Source organism: Dermacentor andersoni, chromosome 3, assembly GCF_023375885.2.
Source record: "Dermacentor andersoni chromosome 3, qqDerAnde1_hic_scaffold, whole genome shotgun sequence".
Classification (NCBI taxonomy): Eukaryota; Metazoa; Arthropoda; class Arachnida; order Ixodida; family Ixodidae; genus Dermacentor; species Dermacentor andersoni.
The window spans coordinates 113,335,337-113,360,461 of record NC_092816.1 but is presented as its reverse complement, the minus strand read 5'-3'; the positions used below and the strand labels follow the sequence as shown (position 1 = coordinate 113,360,461).

General features: G+C 48.5%; 1 protein-coding gene across 4 annotated transcripts in view; it reads right to left on the bottom strand.

The window, feature by feature from the left end:
* LOC129386722 (membrane metallo-endopeptidase-like 1) overlaps positions 1-25,125 on the bottom strand; it is a 76,143-nt gene that overhangs the window by 35,812 nt on the left and 15,206 nt on the right. For 3 of the 4 annotated variants that reach the window (XM_055074847.1, XM_055074848.1, XM_055074849.1), the window contains 2 exons: positions 21,113-21,289; positions 9,030-9,198 (listed from right to left, as the gene is read on the bottom strand). In XM_055074847.1, coding sequence (XP_054930822.1) covers positions 9,030-9,198; positions 21,113-21,289 — 346 coding nt within the window. The remainder of the gene's footprint in view (positions 1-9,029; positions 9,199-21,112; positions 21,290-25,125) is intronic. The other variant, XM_055074850.1, reaches the window with a different exon arrangement.

Here is a 25,125-nt window from a genome sequence, read left to right as displayed (position 1 = left end):
TCAGTGCTAGCATAGTTCCACCTAAGACGTGAAAGAGAGAAATTCTTCGTGCCGAGGCAGCTTAAAGGGAGGACGTTCCTTTCAGTGCTAGCATAGTTCCCCCTAAGACGTGAAAGAGAGAAATTCTTCGTGCCGAGGCAGCTTAAAGGGAGGACGTGATAGAGGGCTGATTACACAAACTGCATTAGGCTAAGAGTTAACGGGCCACTGCAATCTGCAAAGCCGTCCTCCAACATCATTCAGAAACAAAGCGTCAACGAGCCACTGGAAAGCTTAAAGCCCAGAAAAAACGATTGCACGCAACCTACAAAGCCACAGGACTATGGAAAGTACCAAAACAATCTTCACTAAGGCAGCAGCCACCGATTGGTCAATTGCTATCACATTATTTTGTCTCACCAAAATTGTCATTGTCCTGACGAAGATAACGCGTAGCCGACGCTATTGTTTGCAGTCGGTGAACGTGCGTACCAACGTGTGCGAATTTAGTTTTTTATGCAAAAGCATTATACGTCCTGTGGCGGCTTGGCGTGGCGTTTCGGCCACGAATCCTAAAGGCACAGGGATGAGTACATTCAGGAGCAGGAGCGATACAAAAGGAGTTTATTTTAGAGATTTACAGGGGCTTCACGTATGAAAGCCCACTCCATGTAGGAGTACGTTAGATGCATCGACTAACTACATGTCTGAGCGCGCATATGGACTCATTCGAAGACACGTCACCGAACCCAGTCTCCGCTTTATTGCGACAGTAACTATAATGAGACTTCAGGCGCATTTTAACCGACGCCTTGGCCGTCGGCATTCCCAAAAGGATATTGCTGTAACGCGAGAATTTAGCGTAGGACACGACCATTTTTGGAAGACGTTGCCTGCAACCATTTGAAAGGACAATGAACCGCTTCCATGAAGAACCTCGAGCCCGCAAAGTAGCAGGACAATTTTTGAACACTCCATACGAGACATGCGAAATCTTTCTCAGTAGTGCAGTAGGACTGTTCTCGACTAGTGAGTTTTCGACTTGCATAAAGGGCGGGGTGTTCGTCGCTGTTCTCCCCCTTTTGACATAGTACGACGCTCATGCCTCGCTTGCCCACATCGCAATGAACCACAAATCTCTTCGTGTAGTCCGGTGATCTTAGACCGGCCCGACTCGTCAGCGTGCTCTTTAGGGCGTTGAAAGAGTATTCCTTTTTTTTCTTCCTAAATGCCTGTGGCTACGTTTTTTGAAGAGCATCAGTTAGAGCAGTAGCTTGTTCAGAAGACCTAGAGATATACCGCTGATAGTACCCGGCGACCTCTAACAAAGATCGAATATCGGTGTTTGTGCGACGTTGGGGGAAATCTCGTGTCACAGCCTCCTCTAGCTCAGAGGGACGGCGACGGCTCTGTCTGATTACAAGACCGAGATCAGTCACCTACTTTCCCTTGTGCGATTTGTCATTTTTTGGTGCCTTGGCAAACTGTACTTCGGCGCGAAAACCAACTCGCACGAATATCGAGAGAAGCGCATTAACTATTTCCACCGGAGTTCTTTAAGTGGGACCGCTTCGGGGAATTTGTTAGCGGGGTAAATCGCAGTCAAAATGTGATCGCATCCCGAGGTCGTTACTGAAAGTGGGCCTACCGGTGTGTCTACTAATAGACGGCGAAAGGGCTCAGGGGTGATCTGCACTAGCTTCATTGGCGCTCTTTCCTTTCACCCAGTTCCGCACCCACGTACATGTGTCGCAAATCCTTACAAATTGCTCTGCGTTGCAGGAAGAACGTCCCCAATCTCCAAATAAGTCCTGAAATCCTTGCAGGATTTTACGACTTATTCGTTCATGCTCCAGCTACGCTTCAAAGACTAGTTTCTTAATGAGTTGTTCCCGAACCTCTCCGTTAGTGACTGACAAAATGCCCGGAAGCTCTACCGGAATCGTTTCGTGAAGCCTTGCCCATGGAACACCTCCATTTAGGTTGCTTCGGATGTTCCGCAGGCTTGGATCCTTGTTTTTATCGGACTTGAAGACTTAACTGCTTATCTGTAACAGCCGCTGTAGCCATTCCGACGGAGGAGCTTGGGATGTGTGGAGCGCGCGAAACAGTGCCATGGTGGAAGGGTTCGAGTAAGCGACGCAAGGGTGAAGATCGCCCACCAGACCGGGAACTAAAGATGGGCTTTTGGGTTCCCGACCCGAGTCACCAGTGTTTCACCCGACCGGGACCTCCTGCCATCCTGTTGTCAGGCGTCTGTACTCCTGCCGAGCATGAAATATTCTACCCGAGGCCGGAAAACTTCTGCGCCCGGAGGCGGAGTTCGAGCAGTCGGGAGACGGGCCGCAGTTTGCACCCAGCTGCTTGGCCGAGACACCGCGTCCACCAGTCCGCACCAAGCCGCCTGCGTCCCTTCTCTAAGCTGGAGCTGCACTCTGGTCGCTGGCTCATCGGTCAAGTACATCGACATTGTGGCGAGACCAACGCCAGTTCTTTCACCGCCTCGTTTCCACCCCTTCGCGTGGAACAGTTTACGTGCACGATCACACATAACCTGCCCCTAACTACAGTGCTGCGGCTACTATTATAGTTCTTACTGTATTTTGTTTCTGGTTATGAGTTTTTCATTGAGTAGTCATTTTAGGTGTTTCTATTTTTGTTTGATGCATTAAAGGTGTCATGTGCGTTTTGGAAGAAACGGCTCCGTCCTCAATTGAGTTCTCGGAGGCTCAGCCCAACCACCCGCAACAATTAAAGAAAAAAACTTTCATCCCAGCGCTACAAGCAGATCTGGCGAACTCTCTTCCAATAACTCGGCTGCTTCTACTACCGGGGCCTCTGCCAGAGCAGATCCAAACATCTGTGGTTCCAACGCGGCAGGATTCTATATCTCCACTTTCTAAGGTTGCGAACAGCCATTCACCTCAGTTAGAGCCGTTTATGCGACTGCTACTGCAGTTAACTCACAAGTATTCGCTGTCATTTGTGCCAACGCACTAGCCTCCCTGAACATTAGCGCTTTCTTGCGCCGAATCTAATCCGACCTGTTTGCGAGCAGTTAAGGATCCTACGGAGGAAGCGTAGGTGGTACTGCAGCTTCCGTCTCAAGTGTGCCGAAAGGATCTTTATTAGATACCTTTGTGACCGGAATGCATGCGCTATGAGCTTCTAGACCTTGCTTAATCTAGACGCGTTGAGCCATGGGCACCTAGGCTTCCATATAAGAGCTGTGAACCACGTCCATAACAGCCGCGGAGTCACGCAGTACGCCACATGGTTTCCCGTTTACTTCAAGGTCGCGCATGTACGGTTCGATCAGCTTGATGTTCTCGTCATTGAAACCGACCGGTAAAAACACAACCTTCGCCTTGTAACAATGCGCAGCAATGTGCCCTGGGTTGTGACAGTTGCAGCGAAGAAAGGGTTGTCTAACTTCCAATTTCCTAACTTCAGGCGTCCCTTCCGACCTGGAAGCTATCTGTTTAACTCGACGACAGCGTTAGGCATGCTTTCATAGACGTATGTTACAGAGCCGATTATTAGTTTGTCAACCAAAAGCTTAAAGGACTTATTCTGTCTTTCGGCGAATTCAATTAGCTTCTTTCTGACCTGCCGAGTTGCCTGTGAAATATCTTCTCGGACTGAGAAAGCTGTCCCCTGAAGCCTCGGTCCACAAGACAAAATGCGCTCTTCATCTTTGAAGAAAGTTAGCTTGGCGATGACAAGCCTTCGTTTTCAGGCAACAAATCTACCAAGTCGATGCACGCGCTCAAGCTGTTGACCTATTAATGTAACGCCCAGTTTTATGAGCCAAATTTGATTATGTGCTATTCGGTCGATGCCCAATCCTCATTGGGATGATCGTCTAGGCGGAAAAAAAAAACGAGATTCGAACGCCGCAATTTGTTTTCCGTGTCGTTACATTTAGATGAAATGGCCGCCATTCGTTTTGAAATGACGCTGAGGGCATCAGTCTTGGTTTCCACACTGACAAGTGATGCTATAAAATGTTCTCATGCCGCAACTCTAGCGTTTAGTTGCTTGATTTCATTATGAGCAGCAGCCTCTGTTCAGCACTGCTTTTTCACCCTGTTAAAAGAGCGGCAAGGTCATTTTCAAGCGTGTGTATGGTGCTCAGGGCCTGGGCAAACGCATCACTTTCGACTTTCTTCATGGAACCCGGATTAGATTGCGCGCCACCCGAAATCATAAGTAAAAGATCAGATAAAACGCAACATATGGCAGACGAAAAATGTTTCGTCTGTTGAAGCATATCAGTCAGACATAGTGGTCAGACAATCAGTCAGACTTACGATAAACAAATCAATGAAAACTGATTACGCTCGAATATGTTATTTTTACCTAAATAATTTAAATTATCCTGACTATGCTTAAATATGCTTAACTCTTCAATAAGCTAAAGCTACTTTCACCGTAATTGCCGTTACTAGATTTTATTAGGCTTAATTAGTGTTAATGTCTATCCGCACTCTCCACATGTAGTCATAATCATAAATAGTATTCATACCTAGTCATAAGTCATTCTCATATATTCTGCCATAGGACCAAACGTAAGTCTATAGAGTGCATCTTGCCGCATTTTACAGACAGGAGGAGGAATGCTTACGAAATAAATTTATGAACATGTCGTGTCGACTGGTAAAAAATACATGGAGGGTGTTTTGTTGTTTTGTTTATCATAGGGCTCTTGCATGAGGAGCTTCCGCGTTCGCTGATTTTTGGCGCAGCCGATGACGGCACACTGCCGCTCAGACGAACAACCATTGTACATCCCACTCAGAAGAACACGTCTAAAAAACACAACATGCAAACACACACCGCAAGTCCAGCAATTTTCTCGTGTCTCGAACAGTCCTGACCAGAAGTCAGCACCTTGTGTCAAGGGTAGCGGCGTGACTGACATCAGCGCTACGAGGCTACAAAATATGTGGTCTGTAGACCGTTTTATCGAGAGCACGGCGATTTTGCGGTAACGGCGTCCGCTATCGTCCGTCGCCTAGCTGTTACGTGGGATATCAATGGATGGTGCTCAGAGAACGTGCTGTTGACTACAAGTGGCAAATTCTTGCGTCTTCTTGAGAGGTCACTACAACTTTTTTCCGATTGGGAAGCTTCATATTGGGGCGTTACTAAAGCTGTGAGCTTCGATATAATCACATTAACTAAAGGCGACAGGCCTACAAGGGTTACCACAGCTCAGCCCGCGATTCAAACAGCAGGCGGGTCAAATCTCCACATTGTCGATACGTACATATAATACGTATTGTACGTGCAACGTGTTATTATTGTATATCAGACCTTGAATACTGTTGAAGTCGCCCTCAGGTGACAACAGTCCGGCGTGTCTTCGTGTGTCACGCGGTGTGCCGCAATGTTCATCGCAATCCATGTAACAGCGAAGCTATGAGTAAACACGTTTTGCTAGGTTTGGTGGTGCTTAAATTCTTGTGGTAAGATTTTCCAAACTTTGTTTACCTTGGTATGTGGGCATAAAATTTTACAAAATAAACAACTGAAATATTACGCGACCGGAAAGGCCATTAATATGGAGTACTCGCCAAAGGGATCTGGTGACAGTGGCCGTGATAATGACGTCGTCAACCAGACACACGCGATGCGTTGAAAGTATGTGGGATCTCTTAGATCTCGAGTGACGCATAGGCAATGTCACCTCGGCAACTCGGGAGAGCTGAAAGATGAACTACTCTTTGCAACTGCAGCTTTGTTTTCTCATGAGATAAAGCGCACGAGGCGCGACATTGGCTGGACAGCTTGCCGAAGAGATTCAGAAGGTCTCGAGAGCCCATGTGAACTTTGAACACATTCCGAAAGAATAACTTTATTGTGCGTGCACAAAGAAATAGCTCACTTCGTCCACTTACATCAGTTGACCGCGACAAATTCGCATCTTCCTTTCGTTCATATCGCAGTTTAATGAAGGCTACCCAGTTCGTCGCCGTACGCGCACTGGAAACACAAGCGTCTGAACATACAGGCCACGACACTGATGACCTAAGTCCCTTCTGTTCATGCTGGTAATTGAAAGCTCCCACCTGTATGTAACTGCAGCAGCAGCGGAGTCCACAGAGTCACCGCGGCTGTATAATGATATTTGAATTCTCTTCTGAAACTTATCTGTGCAGCGGAGTACAGTACAAGAATAACCCGTCGACCTTGAGCCATGTGTCACCACAGTAATTACACACGGAGCGTGCTAGAATCGCAGTATTTCGGAATGGCACTGCTGCCGTTCCAAGCGGCCGCTGGGGGGTGCCGAAAATGACACTGGTTGAAGAATGGCGATCCGCATATACCAGTGCGAGGAGGAGAGCGGCGCGGCGTGCTGGTTCGAGGCTATGCTTCTCCTCGCCGATACATCGGTCTATACAACGGCGCGTCTTAGATATGCATAAAACCAAGCGCTCTAGTGCGACCGATACACGCTCATTTTTTTCACGAGTACAAGAAACCGAAACCCGCCGTGGTTGCTCAGTGGCAATGGTGTTGGGCTGCTGAGCACGAGGTCGCGGGATCGAATCCCGGCCGCGGCGGCCGCATTTCCATGGGGGCGAAATGCGAAAAACACCCGTGTACTTAGATTTAGGTGCACGTTAAATCATAATAATAATACTTTATTGATAACTTGAGAATCATTACAGTGGAAGAATCGCGTTTGCCAAAGCCACAATGGGCTTGAACGGCAGTGCCTGGCAGACAGCGACAGAGCCATCAGTAACAAGTTATTAGACAACAGTGAGAAAAAAAAAACACACACACACATGACAGGCTTCCAAATAACCCCAGGTGGTCGAAATTTCCGTAGTCCTCCACTACGGCGTGCCTCATAATAAGAAAGTGGTTTTGGCACGTAAAACCCCATAATTTAAAGAAACCGTACGCGGCAGCTCTATAGAAATTCAATATTTTTTTAACAGTGGACCAACCATTGTATTGAATATTGTGGTTTTAGGAGCCAAAAGCACGGTCTGATTATGCGGTACGCCGTAGCTGGGGACTCCGGAAAGTTGGACCACCTGGTTTTTTTTTTAACGTGCGCCTAAATCTGAGTACACGGGTGGTTTCGCATATCGCCCCCGCCGCAAAGCGGCCGCCGTGGCAAGAATTCGAGCCCACGACCTCGTCCTTAGCAGCTCAACACCATAGCCACTGAGCAACCACGGCGGGCAACGGTCTTTGTCAAAAAGGCCAGATGAGAGGGCTTGCCGTGTAGGCTGCGCGGCTACCGTAGCCCGACGAACATGGTCTCCTTGACATAGTTGCCTGAGTAATTGGAGGTAAGTGGTACTGGTAGGCTGTTAGAATGCATTTTATTTATTGCGATAGCAATTATATGGACACTCCAGGCGCATTCTTGCCGTCGGCGGCATCGTGATGTTCCGTGCAATGTCCAAGGGCGATAACGCCGTCGCTGCGCGCCCTATACTGTATGTACGAGTGAAACCACGCGGGGAAACCCAACGACAGTGGCTCAATCTGGCGCGCGCGAGGGAGGAAGGCGGAGAGCAAGAGAAAGCGCGAAAGGCCATGGAAGTATGGGAGGGAGGGAGCGGAGAGCTTTGTTGGGCTCCGGCAGCGACAGCGTATTCAGCGACCGGGAGAATGAACGGACGATCGCGGCTCAATATCGCGTGAGAAACCGAGGAAAGCGGGGAGGCAGCGCGGGACAGAGTGGGGAGGAGGGCTTCTACACCGCCAGCCACTGCGTACTTTGCACGGCGGCGCGCGGTCCCGCGCGTTTGTACCTCGAAAGCGATCTGCAGACAGCTCATACCTTTGTACGTATTGTTTTCTCGCCGCTGTTTGGTGGAAGCAATAGACAGCACTAATGTGCTGCCGCGCTTGCTCAGGCCAGCGTTTTGACAACTAGAGCCCGCGGTCATCTAGCGTGATGTGTTCAAGTGTGCGTGTGCGCGCTAGCATCACTATCCTTACTTTGTGCAACTGTCAACTACGGGCGAAACTGAAATTTTTTAAAGGCATGTTTAGACACCCTGGAATAACAATAAATGGGAAAAGGGCATTACATCTTTTTTTCGTTGCTACCCTGGGACACCCGACATTTACCATTAAGAAACACACTTGGCTATAATCATCTGCAGTCGCCTAGGTGAGAAGTCTTGTTTAGCGCTCAAGCAGTAGTTGCAGTGTTTCGAGCTTCCAGTCACCATTTTGCATCTGTATGTTTTTGAGACGTGGTTTCAGGCCTTCAGGCACACGATTCTGGTTCGTGTGTTCGGCCCGAGTACGTCAAAGGCAACACGCAACGCCACCGACGGGGTTCAAGATGCTTAAGAAGTCGCGTACAACTTATTTAGATGCCGAGATTTTAGCCGAGTGATTCTGCCGGTTGAAGTGAGTGAAGGGTTAGACGGAGGGTAAAGCCTGCGGTGCAGCAAATGTTGGTTTTCTGCCCCTATTCAAGGCGTTGGTTAAAACTTCACTCTCCTAGCATCTACAGTTCGTAAATATTTTGTTTACATAAAAGCTTCGCGATGAGCCTACAATCGCACGTAATGTTTGACCATTCCAACCGAGTTAACATAGGCGGGTAGTATACACAGCTGTGCCTTTATACCATCTCTTTTTTGGGAACTCGCGAGAAGTAGCGTGTGTGTGTTATACAATTGTTTGACTTGTACACAGGAATATACAGGGGTGATTGTTGCAGGAACCTATCCGCATGCTAATTCAGTACAGATCAATGGCTTACGAGCAGTGTCAGCATTTATCACCTCGATTAGTCTATCTCTACAGGCATTACTTCACACTTAGGATTGGTGTATAAAATTTCGTGGTCTCTGGTGATGAAAAAGTACGAAGTTGGCACTCGTATATGTCATTTGCGTATGACTTCGTCGTAGTGTGCTTAGCGTCGTAACCCATTTTTTTTAATCTGCACTGGAGCGAGGCAAAGGCGGCCCTCTGAACGAAACAAGCTGTGAACCGCAGATCAGCTCATAACATCTAAGGTTAAGGATAAGGGTACGTTAAAAATATTTTATTCTTACGTCGAGTCTCGTATTTGCTGATTTCGGAGGAGAGTCCTTGGATTGTTTCGTTATCAACGCCATATTTTTGGAGCATCCTCAAGTAGAAGTCATTAATGTTCGCCGGTGATGTACTCAAGGTCTTTTGTCGGTATTCAGACCAACTTGCATCCGCGTCGTTTGTTTGTAACTGCAGGAAAGCAAAAAAGCAAAAGCAGTGTGATATTATTAGGATAAAGAAAGCTTGTTGTTGACACCTATGTTATCACTAAACACCACGTATCCATGACACACGTCCAAAAAGGAACACTGAGAAACAGCAACAACAATTTATAGCTTGTAATGAATCCTATATCCTATAGAGTCTCTTACATAGATTCTCTGCTAATATCTACCCGTGAGTTTGCTGCCTTCTGAGAAAAGAAAATGCATTTTATCTAAAATTCGATTGAATGCTTCACAGAAAGTGAAGCTCTTTTTTTACGTTGGCTGAATCATCAGCCACTGACAAAATCAGATAAGGGAAAAAATGTCCGAGCTCTTCTTATATACAGGTGTTTAACACATTTGGGTCATCGTGTGGTCAAGTCAATATCAGGCAATGACCTATATTCTGAGCCTAGCTATAATCTAGTTCATACGGTAAGCAAGCGGCTGCAGTGAAGGAACACAATAGCGAGCCCAGGAGGCTACTGCCTTCCAAGGAAAGCAGAATGCTGTCCTGGCTGTGCTTCAGAGCTAATTGAGCGGAGCGCAAGTATAAGTCAAATTAGCCTCATCTTCTCTAACACAAGAGCACTGGTCGTCTGTCACGCCTCTGGTGACGTTCTAAACCTCCCCGCGTGCCTACGTTTGCATGGTCGATAGCGGGACAGTACGGGAGCAGAGTCGCCAACGGGGCGAGCGTGCCTTCAATGTCCACGTTAACTCGCATGCGGTATTTCCAGTGACCGCTTTGGATTCACTAACCATTGCTACAATGTTATCGCTCCGATATAGACGCGTCTACATGTATCAAAACGTTTCCCAATTTTGACATTGATTATACAGCGAAATAATCTTTTCTAATGAGAGTTAGAGCTAGACGTGCATAGTGTATGATGATCGCTCATGATGAGTTCAGGTCATCAAAATTGATTAAGAGATAAATGAAATTTCTTCCATCTCAACGATCGCAAATGTTGTAATGGCGTGACAGTTAACGATAGCCGCCAAGGAAGAACGCCACGTGGACATTCGTAAGCAGAGTGGAACACCCCAACGCACCCGTCCTGAACACTCGCATCCACTTGTCACTCCACGATGCCATCACCATCATGGCGGGCCCGATCTAATGAACCATGGCTACAAAGGCCCTCCTCTAACCCACCTACGCATAACTGGTGACTCCGCACGACCGAGCCAGCCATGCCCGAGATCCAGTAACGGCGACCACATGTGCAACAAATTTGCGCCAGGAGGCGTCCCGCGAATCTATGACCTTTAGGAGTTTCATAATAAAAGCTCCGCACTCTGGTTTATGCTGTTGGCCAGCGACTTCTACATTAACTACATGACTGATCCACTGCTTCACTACCACCACAAACAATGGGAGCTTCTAGAGGGCTTGCTCACGGAACTACGACTGCCACCTCCTGAGCCAAACGTGACAAGGCTCTGCGGATCGCCTATTGTGGCTCTTCAGGCTCCGGCATTGTCCTCGAGAGTCCCAATACGGTGTGTTGCAAACCTTCGCCACAATACCAGTCGCGTCATCCCGCATCTTCGCGACGCATACCATCAGCGCGCACCCGTGATGCTCGTCATCACGCGCCGGCCCCGACTTCCAACCTTCCTTCGACCCGGAAGTGATGGCTTCAGCACATCGTAAACGCGTGCCTGCTGTCGCGCGCAAAAAGCTGGGCACCACCACAAACACTCTTCGATTCTTCAAAGTGTCGAGTACTTCTTCCTTGACCTCTGCCGCAGCCTCCCAAATTTTCGTATCGGGTGCTCTCTCTAGCTCTCTAAGTATCGCTTCGGGGGCTGCGTCAAGGGCTCTACCGAGCATTCTTAGCCTACTCGGTGGCAAGGCGATGCCACGAGTGCTCACATCACGGCACTACGGGCGTCGGCCCTTTATAGATGGATTTTTAATGCGTAACAATCTTAGTCTTGGTGGGCGGGATCATATTTTACTCCGTCTCGTGCGTCCTTCCGTTTCATGTCCCAAATGACCCGTTACGCCGTCTAGGCTTCAATAGGTGAATTTATATAACTGCAGAAACTTTTTTACACTTGTCGTCATCCATTTGTTGTCATCCACCTTTAGGCGCAGGAACGTCCCACACGATATCTTGTCAGAAAACCGCCAGGCGCTGACACACATCCCCCCAAATTCTCGTACATGGAAACACCATGGAAATTATGGGGTTTTACGTGCCGAAACCACTTTCTGATTATGAGGCACGCCGTAGTGGAGGATTCCAGAAATGTTGACCACCTGAGGGTTCTTTAAGTACACGGGTGTTTTCGCCTTCCACCCCAGGCGAAATGCGGACGTCGTGGCCGTCATTCTATCCCGCGACCTCGGAGTTTAGGCAACACTATGGTTGACCCACAATAAGAATGATGGGTAGTGCATGAATTTACGTATACTTTTGGCTTCAACCAGAATTTACCTATACTTCTGGCTTACCGTCTTTGTGGCTTCAACTGGCTTCGTAAACTTATTGTTTAAAGAAATTACAGTATTAAACAAAATTTAAATAGTTGAATGGCGATTCAGCCTCCTCTTGAGGTTGCTGAAACAAGTTCTTACCGGGTAAGTTCGATGTTAGGTGAAGTTGGAGCATATACTTGTATATTAGCTCTAGAGCAAAAGTTGGGCAAAAAGGTGGTAACCGAGAGGGTGCCGCCACGCTGCTACTTCTTGTGCTTGTAATTGAAAGAAATTCACGCAGAAACTACTCTGTGAGTGGCCTACGTATGCGAAAGTGTTGTGCCCTTGGTCCATCTCCACGCAGCACGTTGCCATAATATGACGGTAATGGGCAGCGAGAAAATGCGTTGGCGTCTTGGTGCTTTCTTCCGAACTTATAAACGGCATCGAAATCATGTGCTTGTAATATGAGGATCTAGCGGCCAAGGCGTCCTGAGAAGTTTTTGATCGTTGGCAACCAACATAAAGCATTGGGATCGGTATTATCCGTTAAATGTCGACCACGGAGGTATGGGTGAAATTTCTCACGGACTGTACAACATTCAGGCACTCCTGTTCGGTAATGGTGTAATTCTGTTGCGCAGAAGTCTAAAGCGCCTTGCGTATGCGACGACTTTCTCGTGAGAAGCGCGGTCGCGCTGCAGCAGCACGGGGCGAATTCCTTGGCTGCAAGCTTCAGATTGCAGTTTATTGGGAGCCCTACTGTCGAAATGACAAAGAACGGATGGCGAGGTTAAGGCGCGCTTAAGTTTCTGAAAAGCGGGTTCGCAGCGATCGCACCAGTGAAAGGAACTCGCACTGGCAAGAAGTCTATGGAGGGGCGCGGCAATAGTGGAAAATCCCGGATAAAACGCCGGAAGTACGAGGCGAGACCTGAAGAAGCTACGCAGTTCTTTCGCACAAGGTGGGCGTGGAAATTTAGCACTGCGTAATTCTTATCATGATCAGGTTGAACGCCGTATTGGTTTACAACATGGCCGAGAACATTAATCTCTGTGCTAGCTAAGCGCCATTTCTTAGTGTTTAGTTGAAAGCCAGCACTTGGAAAGCACGTGAGCACTTCGTCGAGACGCTGCAAATTTTCAGGAGAAGTCGACGAAAAGACGACAATGCCATCGAGAAAAGATAGGCAAGTGTTCCACTTGTGGCTACGAAGAACAGTGTTAATCAGTGTTTCAAAGGTGTTCAACTAGTTCAACGTAAGGCATTACGTTGAACTCGTGAAGATCATCAGGAGTAGAAAAGGCGGTCTGTGTTTGCCAACTTTTCATCCATTGGAATCTGCCAATAGCCTGAACGAAGACCTAGGCTCGAGAAATATTGCACCCCTCGCAAGGAATCAAGTGTGTCATCGATACACGGCATCAAATAGACGTCTTCGCAGTCATTTTATTGAACGCGCAGCAATCTACACAATAACGCACCGATTCGTCTTTTTTTTTTCTACTAAAACGACGGCTGATGAGAAAGAAATTGCAGAGGGCCGTATGATGTTCTTCTCCAGCATGTCGGCGACGTTGTCCTCGATGATTTGGCGTTCGAGTAAGGAGACGCGGTAGGGACGACGACGCACAATAGTTTTGCTATTGGTGTCGATGGGTTGGAATGCGACATAAGTCTGGCCAAGTAAAGACAAATTGCCATCAAAGGATGTCTGGCGCTTTGTCTGATGCCTGAGTGTACGAAGAGGTAAGTTCAGGGCTTATTGTGGAAGCAAGGCCAGATAGAGTACCAGATATGTCCGGTCGACGGGTATTTTGAGAAGCATCAAGGGTATGAACGGAGAATGGTTGAGTGTCCAAGCAGGAAGTGACAGTCATGCCTTGAGGCCGAAGAAACTCCTGGGTTGTATTCATAGCGGTCATGGAGGCACAACCATCTTTCAAACGCACCAGACTTGAAGCGAAGACAACCCTATGGTAACGACAACGGCCGTATAAAGTGAGGAATACATCGTCGCCATCGATGATGGCGGAGGACGAGAGGATAAGACGTTCCTCTTGGTTGGGAGGCAGCACAGAATCCGCAGCTACGAAGAAAGGCCCTCGTCCTTTGTCGACATCAGTAGAATGGTCGGTCTCGGTCATTTACCCGACGCATTGACGGCAGGAAATTACAGCGGACGCCGAGAAGAGAAAGTCCCACCCTAATATGTGTTCGTGAGCGCACGGGAATAAAACCGCGAACGGAATGTGGTGACGGATGCATCAATGATGACGCGTGCAGAACATTGTGCGGAGAGTCGAATAATTGCGTCATCAGCTCCACGCAGGGACGGTCCAATGTAAGGGGTTTTCACTTCCTTCAGGCGAGAGCACAAGTCCGCATGCATGACAGAAATAGTAGCTCCCATGTCAACCAAAGCCAATAACCGCACACCTTCCACAGACCCCGATAAAATGTTTGCCGGGTGCTCAGGAAAAATTAGAACAGTTCGCGAAACTGCAGCTTTGTCTCCAAAACCTGCACTGGTTAGTTTTCCGGAGGCTGGACAGGGAGTTGAGAAGCCAAGCGAAGCCGAAAAATGAAGCTTCGGAATGGCGATGGGCAGCAGCGTTCTAGTGTACGTGAACTCGGGGGCGTGTTGCAGAAGCCGGCTCGAGAAGGATATCGGTGAGAGGACGGATTATCAGAGTCGGTTATATGACCGCGGAGCAGAAAGCGCATCATTCTCACAGCCAACGCAGCCTCGTCATTCGTCTTGTTGGCGGCGTCTGCAAAAGAGGGATGTGCCCACGTATATCGCAGTAGTCGCAAGTCTGACGCCAGACAGAAGTCAGGCGGATTGGGCGTTCGTGTAACTGAAGGTGCTAGCCGACCTTAAACCGTTAAAGGCGACGTGGCGCAAAGAGACACGGATGGCATTGCAGCAATGTGGCCGTACGAAGGCGGTGACAGGCAAAGAGAAGTGGTTATATCATTGGCGCTGTTCAGGAAGGCCAGCGCCTCTTTAACGATGCCACATAGGCTGTTAGCAGCAAGGTGAACGTGAACGCTGGAGGACGGTGACAAATCGTAAGCTTCCAGTTCTTCACGAATGAGAGCTCGAATAAGAGCTCCGAGATCAGCACTGCTGGTCGATGGGTTATCGGATGAGTCGGGCTGCAAACAGTTTTACTTTTGGAATTTGGCGCCTCAAGAGCCTTCAAAGCAATAGATACGATGCCTTTGAGCAGGTGGCGGACACGGTAAGTTTCTGGCATGGCATTGTCAACGCGACGGCAAAGCGTGAGAACATGCTCAGTGTATGACGTGTGTTAGTGGCCATAATGTTGCACGTGTTCAGAGAGCTTGTTCGCAACTTCAGTGAGTACTGTGGCCGTGCCAAAAATGCGCCGAATATGCTCTTTGAAAGAAGAAGAATCACTGAAGCTTTGCTCGCGATTCTTAAACCATGTCTTGGCGACCTCACTGACGTAGGAGGCAACGTTCCGTAATTAAGAAGCATCGTCCCTGTGGTCTTGCCAGTCTTCGACGTCATTGCCAGGCAGGCCAGCGAACATATCAGGATCGCGGTGACTGCTGCTTACAGACCACGAGGGTATGGTGGCTGGCACTCGAACTGGGCGAGTGGGCGCTGCTGGCTCGGCTTGGGACATGTCGGTGGGTGCGCGGCAAAAGCGGCGACCAGAACGCAGCTCCAGGAGACAAATTCGCAGAGGTCAAAGCGATATTAAGGCACTTCCACCACTATATATATATATATATATATATATATATATATATATATATATATAATAATGTCACGAGCTCCGTCATGAACCATGGCTGCAGTGCAGGCAGCCAGGTGGAAGAAAGAAGACAACGACGTTAGCCAAGCTGCCGCAGGACTTACTTACACAGGTCTGGTCTCGCGATGTCCCCTCTATGTTCTTATTGCAGTGCACCTGAAACTATCGAACATTATTTTCTCTCATGCCGCCGCTTTCTAAGACAAAGAAGAATATTAGAATACTCATTTACCACACTTGGCCTATCACTAACCTCGACAAACATTCTTTCTTTTGGGGCAACTTCACTGGGAACCAGCCACAGGGATGCTTTTCTTGCTGTTTACAATTTTATTAGAGAGACAAAAAGAGTACCTTGCTGATTTTCTACAATTATCCATAGTTTCTATTACTTAATTCCTTTACGTTAAATTATTTTATCAAAATTCTTACCAATACTTTCATTGCAAGTCTAAATTACAGTTCTATCGTCCCACGCTCCACTATTCAAATCTAGTTTCTCTATACTTCTAACCTTACGGAAAACCGCCTGCTTCTTGGCCAATCCCCCATAGTGGGTACGCGCCACTGTCTGGGACACAAGACAAGACAAGACAAGACCGCTCTCACAACGCGCCTATCAACCAGAGTCATCTGGTTCTCCATTAAACACCTCGTGTGTAACATTTGGTGGAGCTGTGCGGGGTAACTCCCACGACCTACAACGGAGCCATTAGCTCAAGAAATACACCGAAGCCGTGGCCTCACCGGACTTTCGCCGTCGCGCTCAATCATGACCACAGAGCAAAGTACCCTCACCAGCAGTGCCTCGGCGAACTCAGTCCCTATCCAGCACTACCGAGAGCTACGCACGTTCTCGGTGACGGCAGAGGAAGATGTGGATGAGTGGCTAGCTCATTACGAAAGGGTAAGCCAATACAATAATTGGAACGCTGCCACTCAGCTTAGGAACGTTGTGTTCTTCTTGGCCGGCACGGCGTTGGTATGGTATGACAACCACGCCTTCATGCTAACTACATGGACACGCTTCATTGAGGAGATCGAGAAGTGTTTCGGTGACTGGGAAACAAAGAAATAACATGCGGAATCGACACTAGCCCAGAGAGCTCAGATACCCGGCGCGACTTGCACTACCTATATCCAACAAATTTTGAAGCTGTGCCGAACCATTAACCCTAAAATGACAGAGGAAGATAAAGTGGGGCACGTGGTAAAGGAAACAGCGGAAGACGTGTATAACTTCCTCATTTGTCAAGAGAACTTGAACACTATATCAGAATTGATACGGCACTGCCGTACGTTCGAGGCGCTGAAGACTCGCCGAATTACACCAAAGTTTGGATGGCTGGCGAATGTAACGACCGTAGCAAGTGCTGACACGAGTCCTCCGCACGCAGACCTCTCGTCCGCCATCCGCCAGATAGTCCATGAGGAGCTCCAGCGGCATGACGAACAGGCACGTTATGCGGCGCCACGCTGCAGCTCCTCCGTTTTCCAAGACACTCTTTGGGAACCCCCTTCGGCTACTTGGAACCACCCGGTGAACGTCGCGGACCTTCACGGCTGCAGGGACGAACCCCATTACGGTACGACCGAACCCCCACGCAATGGTTCGTCCCCTCAACGTTTTGATCCATGCCCACGCAACTTTCATCCACGAAGACTTGCGGCTACCTACGATTTCCATGGGGAAGAGGCTCGTTACCCTCAACCGATGTCTTCGGCAGAATACTTCAATCCACATTCTGAAGTTCGCCCTTTGCCAGTGTGTTACTTCTGCGGCATGCCTGGCCATATAGCTAGGTACTGTAGCCGATGTCGAGTATCGAACTACGGACCGTCAGCGCCGGCTATGCGGTCTAGCGGTCGTACACTGCGCACTCAGTGGCCAAGAGACTCCACTTCAGGAAGCCACTCCCGAAGGAGACCGATGCACCGCCCAGGAGACCTACATTGGAGAAGAAAGAACCCGGAACCGCTACCGCTGCCCTGCCTCCGACCGTACTCTGACGCCACCACCAGCCTTCCGAGCCTCCCGATCACCATCCCCTCGGCCGCGATTCACGTCACCATCGCCTCGGCGCCGTTTCGTGTCCCCCCGCCGGGAAACTTGCCAGCGCGGCCGATGGAGGTGAGGTCGCTGGAAAATTTGCGCTGCCGACTCAACTGCCTCCAGCTATTTTCATGCTGAAAAATAAGGTTCATGTAGTGATTGATGGGGTCTCTACAATGGCTTTAGTCGACACGGGACCAACTGTCTCGGTCATGGGTGCGGGGCTTAAAGGACTTCTGGGACGCAAGGTTATGTTTCGTTGGGACCAGTGCACAAGTTTCCATGGAGTCAGTGGTGAATCATTATACCCGGTTGGTGTGTGTAACGTGGACGTGTGTTTGGGTGGGAAAATTTTTAATGCAGAGTTTACTGTTCTTTCTCGCTCCTCGCATGACGTGATTCTGGGGATTGACTTTTTGCAATTGTGTGGTGCCAATGTTGACTGCCGGACGGGAGATCTCAGTGTCGACACCAGTGTCTCGCCTGTGGTCTTTGAAGGTGCATCTTTCCCGGAGTGTGTGGTTTGCGTGTGAGATGATACAGTTGTGCCCGCCTTATCCGCGATGCGTGTTGCCGTCGCATGTTCATCTCCGACTACTATCTCGTTCGATGCTGCAGTGGAACCTGTACATCAGAACTGCCTCAAGAAAAACGTGTTAATTCCGCACAGCGTGGTCTCATGACCAATGGATGTGCGGGGCTGTGGGCGCTAAACTGTTCCACTGAACCTGTTCCACTTCCACCCCAAGGCCTAAAGATTACCACGTTTCGCGAAGACTCGCCCGTATCGGTGGCAGTACTTACAGAGCTACCCGACGGAGGAGGAGCTAGTGTCTCGAGCCCCGGGAGCTCGAACATACTTTCCATGATTGATAAATCACTCAGTGATCACGAGCGTCGAGTGTTGATGGCCCTGCTTACGAAACACACCTCGGTATTCTACTTTGCGCAGCACGATGGCCCACCATCAATTCCTGCGTCCAGAACTCGTCACCGCATCAACACAGTAGCCGCCCAGCCAATCCGACAAAAACCTTATCGTGTGTCCCCGTCAGAACGCAAGATAATTAACGATCAAGTCCAAGAAATGCTATGCAAAGGCGTCATTCGAGAATCATCTAGTTCTTGGGCAGCCCCCGTGATATTAGTGAAGAAGAAAGACGGTACGTGGCGGTTCTGCGTTGATTATCGTCGCCTAAACGCCGTTACTAAGAAAGATGTGCATCCGATCCCACGAATTGACGACGCCATCGACTGTCTCTTTGGGGCATCTTACTTTTCCTCTATTGATTTACGGTCAGGTTACTGGCAAATTCCTATACACAAGGACGACAGAGAAAAGACAGCATTTGGAACGCCCGATGGAGTATTTCAGTTTAACGTGATGGCGTTCGGGTTGTGTAATGCTCCCGGAAGGTTCGAGAGGTTCATGGACACAATACTACGCGGCTTAAAATTGGAAGTTTGCATGTGTTACGTAGACGACGTTGTGATCTTCGGGCGAACGTTTAGTGAGCACAAGAAACGTTTGGACTTGGTCCTGAACTGCTTGGAGAAAGCGGGTCTTGTGCTCAATCAAAAAAATGACGTTTTCGGGAACGACAAACTCTTGTGCTAGGACATCTGGTCGCTAAAGAAGGCATCCGACCAGATCGAAAAAAGATTGCGGCTGTAGAAGGGTTTAAGGTGCCCAACTATGTCAAGCAGTTCGGAAATTTCTAGGGCTTGTGCTCCTAATTTCGTCCATTCATTCCCTGGTTTGCTGACATGGCTCATCCCCTTACACGCCTTCTCCAAAAAAGGCGTTCCCTTTAAGTGGACTGAAGATTGCGACTCATCGTTTCGCCAGCTCAAGTTCCTGCTGACGTCCCAACCAATTCTTCGCCACTTTGATCCTTCATCACCAACTGAGATTCACACCGATGCCAGTGGCGTAGGCGTCAGTGCTGTGCTAGTTCAGCGTGTTGGGGACAGTGAGCACGTGATCTCGTACGCTAGCCGGTCCTCGAGCCGCTTCGAGTGCAACTACACAGTCACCGAACAAGAGTGTCTGGCGGTCACCTTCGCAGTGCAACGGTTTCGTTCGTATCTCTACAGGCACCCCTTCACTGTGATAGCAGATCACCATTCGCTATGCTGGTTTGTGAATTTGCGGGATCCCTCAGGACGACTAGCGCGCTGGGCCCTCCGTCTACAGGAATACGGTTTCGTTATTCGCTACAAAAGTGGCCGGCGACATACTGACGCTCATTGTCTCTCTCGGATGCCACTTCAAATAACTGAATGTGATATGGATAACTTTGATGAATACATCGCTTTTGTGTCCCCGGAATTTTCGGATATGGGTACCTCATATCCGAGCAGCACAAGGACAAAGCTTACAACCGCTCTTCGCGGCAGCACAGGAGTCACCTGCAGGCAGTCGCTTTCGCCTACGTGATGGTGGCGCACCGTATAAGAAGAGCTATTCGACCACCGGTGCGCGCTACCCCTTAGTTGTCCCCAAGAACCTTCGCAACCAAGTATTGTACGCCATGCATGATGACCCAACTTCAGGTCTTTGTTCCACACGTACGCTCTACCGGGCTCAAGAACGTTTCTACTGGCCTAAGATGCGGGAGGATATCGAACGGTACGTCGCCAGTTGCTCCTAATGCCAGCGCTACAAGCGTCCGCCACAAGCGCCACACGGCCTGCTTCAAGTTCCCCCTTCTAGCGGCCCCTATGAGCAAGTTGGTGGGGATCTTCTGGGCCCTTTTCCGCGATCCTCCGAGGGCAATCGCTGGGTTATCGCTTGCGTAGATCACCTTACCCGCTATAGGGAGGCCGCCGCGTTGCCATCGGCCACAGCTACAGAAGTTTCTGTCTTCTTGCTGGCTGACGTTATACTCCCTCATGGACCTTCTCGCATAGTAAGCAGCGATCGTTGGGGACAGTTTACCGCAGACGTAGTTGAAAAAACCCTTCGTCTGTGTTCATGTAGCTTCCGCCATTCTACGCCCTACCATCCACAAACTAATGGTCTGGTCGAGTGCACAAACAGAACGCTTGCCAACATGCTGTCCATGTACGTCGATTCAGCACACAAGAATTGCGACAGTATCTGGCCTTTCATTACCTATGCCTTCAATACCGCGAGACATCTGGTTACTCAACATTTTTCCTTATTTATGCTCGTCTGGCGCGCTAGACCCTCGACCCCATATTTTCAAACTTCGCTCATGACAACGAATCAATTGATGAGATCCTATGTCGAGCAGAAGAAGCGTGACGCCTCGCTAGGGTACGCACACTGACATCGCAGGACCGGTCGAAGATACTCTATGACGGGCGTCACCGCCACGTTTACTTTGATCCTGGTGACCTTGTGTGGCTCGATCTGGACGCCGTTGCGGAAGCGTGGCTTGTGCCAGAAGCTTCTAGCCCACTACGTTGGCCCCTACGCTATTCTGGAGCGCCTCAGCGAATTAACTGTCGCATTGCGCGTCTCACGAGCAGTGGAGGACGCTCGGCTAAGGCTGAAGTGACGTCGCGCGTCTGAGGCGGTACAATCCACGAGATGACTGACTGAGAGTGCTGAGAGATAATTAGGACATAGCGGCAATACATATGTACTCACAACCATCAAACGCTTGTTGCCAAACGCCACGTCTGCAAAAGTGAAGGTAAGCAGGACTGGGAGGCCGAAGTCGAGAGACAACCGCACCACCATGTCCACCGGGTCAAACGGGTCCGAAGATGTCAGGTTATTCAGATCTAGGCCTAGCGAAGTCATCCACGCTGTGAGCTCCTTGGTCTGCAACGACGATCAGTTAGTGTTACCCTCCATCCCTGCCTTATTTCTACGCGCGTCTATTCATTACACTTGGTGTCTCAAATATCATACAATGAGCTCTTAAGAACTTTGCACCATTTTGCGGAATTAAAATCAAGTAACAACAATGTACTCCTAGTAAGTAGCACCGTGTTTCTTTCTTTCCTTCCCGATTTTTTTTTTTGGCGCTTGAATACCGTGTCGTAAAAGTACATGTTGCTTGCAGTGGAGATCAGCTGCCATCAGAATTTGTGCTGTTCATAACATTCAATTAGTTATAGTAAATTTTAAAACTCGTGAAACATTTCTCTATTATCAAGTTGTTAGCAGGTTGTGCACATTACAAAAATGTTGAATTTGAACATTTCAGTAGCCCGGTGTCGTCGGTATTAAGTGTGCCTGGATTTTTTAAAATATTCCCTGTTGCAGATAACGTATTTATATTCCGTTAGCAGAATTTTTCTGGGAGGTGGACATTACTTGCACGAGAAATAGAAACATATATTCAACTAATTAAAAACCTCCTATATGAACACCCAGATAGTAAATTTACGCACACATCTCGATTTACGAAGTGTAGCCGGTGAGTTTGCAGGACACTCAGGGTAATATCAGTTGGGAAATATGCCCCATCAAGCTCACATAAATGCACTATTGTTGTGCTTAGTTTTTAAACAAAACAATCTTTTATACATTGAAGAACAAATTGAACTATAGCGGTTGTGTTTTTTGTTCACACGTAGGGAAATAATTTGTCGAAACTGCTGTCATCCCGGAGATTCATTTCAATGAATACGTCTTGCGTACTCGCCGGCTACTATTCGTAGGTTGCTGTATGTGCCATAAGCTGACTTAAAAAAGTTAATTACTGAATGTAATGGAAAGTTCAATGCTTGTCTTGATTCCACGCGCTGCTAAATTCCCCTTCTTCCAATAATGCAGCTCAGGGGCAAGAATTATGCAATCTTACAGAGGCAATTTTAATGAATTCCGGGAAACATAAACATATGGCACTTCCTCTAGTGTGTTTCAATGCTTCGTCTTTCCGGTTCATAAATACCCTTGCGATATATAAACACACACACTTTACTGCAGGGCACTACATCACAAATTATGAAATATTCGTAAGATATAAGATTATAAAATAAATATTCAGATTTGACCAAGCAATAACTTGACAACACTTTAGCTTTAGTGACACCAAATGACAACATACTTGTGCGATTTTCCAGAATTAGAACCTCGCTTGCAGAGAAACTGTGCGGTGAAAAGTTGCATTATGAAACGAAGTTCCTTGAAATTAAAACATATATACAAAACGCCTTAGTTTGACTGACCCGTTTGACTGATATAGCCGTTTCTAGAAATTTCTCAAACTTTCTTTTTGCTTTTTTTTTTACAAACGCTGTATTTGATCCCCCACCATTAACTTCGCATACTCGCTTGCGATAGTCTTGTTGGTATATTTACTAAATTTCATGTTGGTGGCCTTTATTAAAATCGCAGAACATCAGGTTAATATGTGCATCGTTCGCAAGACACACTTAGGATGCTTCGTACTGATTGCATAGTCAATATACTGCTGAGGCTGTAACAATTCTGAAGATGTTGACCTTCGGCTACATATTATTTACAACCAGCCCCTTACTTTAACCAACATAAATATCAATATTGTTGCGTTGCATAACTCACATATAAAGATGTATTTACCAAACTTACAAGAGCGCTAGGCAACAATGCATCATGAAGATAGCTGTCGCGACCAATTCCACCTCCACCCATCAAATCGTCTTCTTCTGACTGGCGCCACTCTTGGTTGCGCCGTAACACAACTCCCGCCTGTAAAGGCGCCGTCACGGCACTTACTATAGGCAAGTGAACTTGTGGGAAAGCCAGACTTCAGGCTGGACCAACGCACAACTTCCATGGGGACACGCGAGTCCAGTGGAGCGATCTCGTAGTTCTAATCGCCAAGCTGACGCTATATCGTGTAGGGCCCACTGTAATACGGTGGCAGCTTTTGAGACAAGCCGACGCGGCGACATGGTGTCCATAGGAGGACAATGAAGCCAGGAGAAATCGAACGTCCCGATGTCGGCTTTCCTACAGGATCTTCTGCGTGGCCTGAGACTGGGTGAGCCGGGAACCGGCAATCAGCGTGCCATACGAGCCCGGGTGAAGACGCCTTGAGGATATTCAGTAGGAGTGTTCATCGAGGAAGGAAGCATTGTGCCTAAGGGCAAAGAAATGTGACGGCCGAACAAATGGTAAAATGGTCAGAAGCCAGTGTTCTCGTGATGGGAGGAATTAAAGGCGAAGGTCACGAAGGGTAACGTGCTGTCCTAATCACAGGGATAGTCAGAAGCGTACATAGACAGCATTTCTGTCGACAGGCGATTCAGCCGTCAGCACGTATGTCTGCGAGTGTTAAGCGCTGGAAAGCTTGTGCTCGGCAAACCATGAGCGAAGTAGGTCTTTAGCTACTCGGGACAAGAAGGTGCGGCTGGGATCAGTGAGGAGCTGCCGGGATGCGCTGTGATGGAAGATGACGTCATGCAAAAGTAAATCTACCACGTCACTTGCCCAGCTTGTGCGCAAATAATGCGGGATCATGTATCGAGTCGCGTAATCGATTGCGGCAATGACCCGCTTATTGCCGGATTTCAACGGCAGAAAAGAGCCGACAAGGTCGAGGCCGACGCAAAAAAATGCTTCATAGGGTACCTACATGGCGTGAAGGCATCCAGCGGGCAGCGCGGCAGGTTTCGTTTTCTTTTCTGTTCTGCGGCGCTGACAGAGCGCACATGCTGCAACGTAGCGGTGCACATAGCCGTAGAAGCATTGCCAGTAAAAGCGGTGCCATACGAGGTCTTAAGTACGCAAAACGCCGAGTTGGTCTGGAGTAAGGCCGTCATGCAACTTCTCAAGAACCGATGTACGGAAATGGTATGGTACAACTACTAAAAAGTCTGGTCCTTCAGGGCGTAAGCTGCTACGATAGACAAACGTCGTCGCGGAGCAAGAACATGCGCAGCGGAGGGTCCGAATGATAAGAATTGAGACGATCGATGGGAACACGTAAGCAGTCATCATGCCTTTCTTTGTTCAGTGCGGATGTCGTGCAGATCAGAAATGGCCCGTACACAGGAGTAGGTGTTATGCGCATAATATTCAGGGCGGTCGACAGGATCACAGCAGAGGCAATCGGCGTCCTTGTTGCAAACTGCCTGACTTGTATAAGACAGCAAATAGATATTCTTGGAGCCGTGTTGCTCACCTAAACAATGGTCTAGTGGGGTTTTTAGGTGAGGAGAGCCAGCATAAAGCGTGGTGATTGGTAGCCACGCGAAATGTGAGGCGGTACAAGTAGGGGCGGAATTTAGCAACTGCCCAAAGTAACGCCAGGCACTCCAATTCGGTAATATTAAAATTCCTCTCGGTGGGTGACAGCAGGTGGCTGGCGTATGCAATTACGCGCTCTGCGCTACGCTCCCATTGAAGGGTTCAGTCCCAATGCCATGGACACTGGCATCTGGGTGAAGTTCAGTGGCGGCAGATGGAACATAATGAGCCAGCAATGGAGGAGTCGTGTGCAAGCGTTCTAGGGAGGAGAGGGCTTTGGTTTGAGCAAGGCCCCACGTGAAAGCAACGTCCTTCTTGAGTAAGTTGGTGAGTGGGCGAGCGGTTTCGGCGAAATTCTTGATAAAACGACGAAAGAACGATCATTGTCCAACAAATCTTTGTACATCTGCGGTGGAAGACGGAACACAATAATTCTAGACAGTGCGAATCTGTCAGGGTCGGGTTGAACGCCAGCG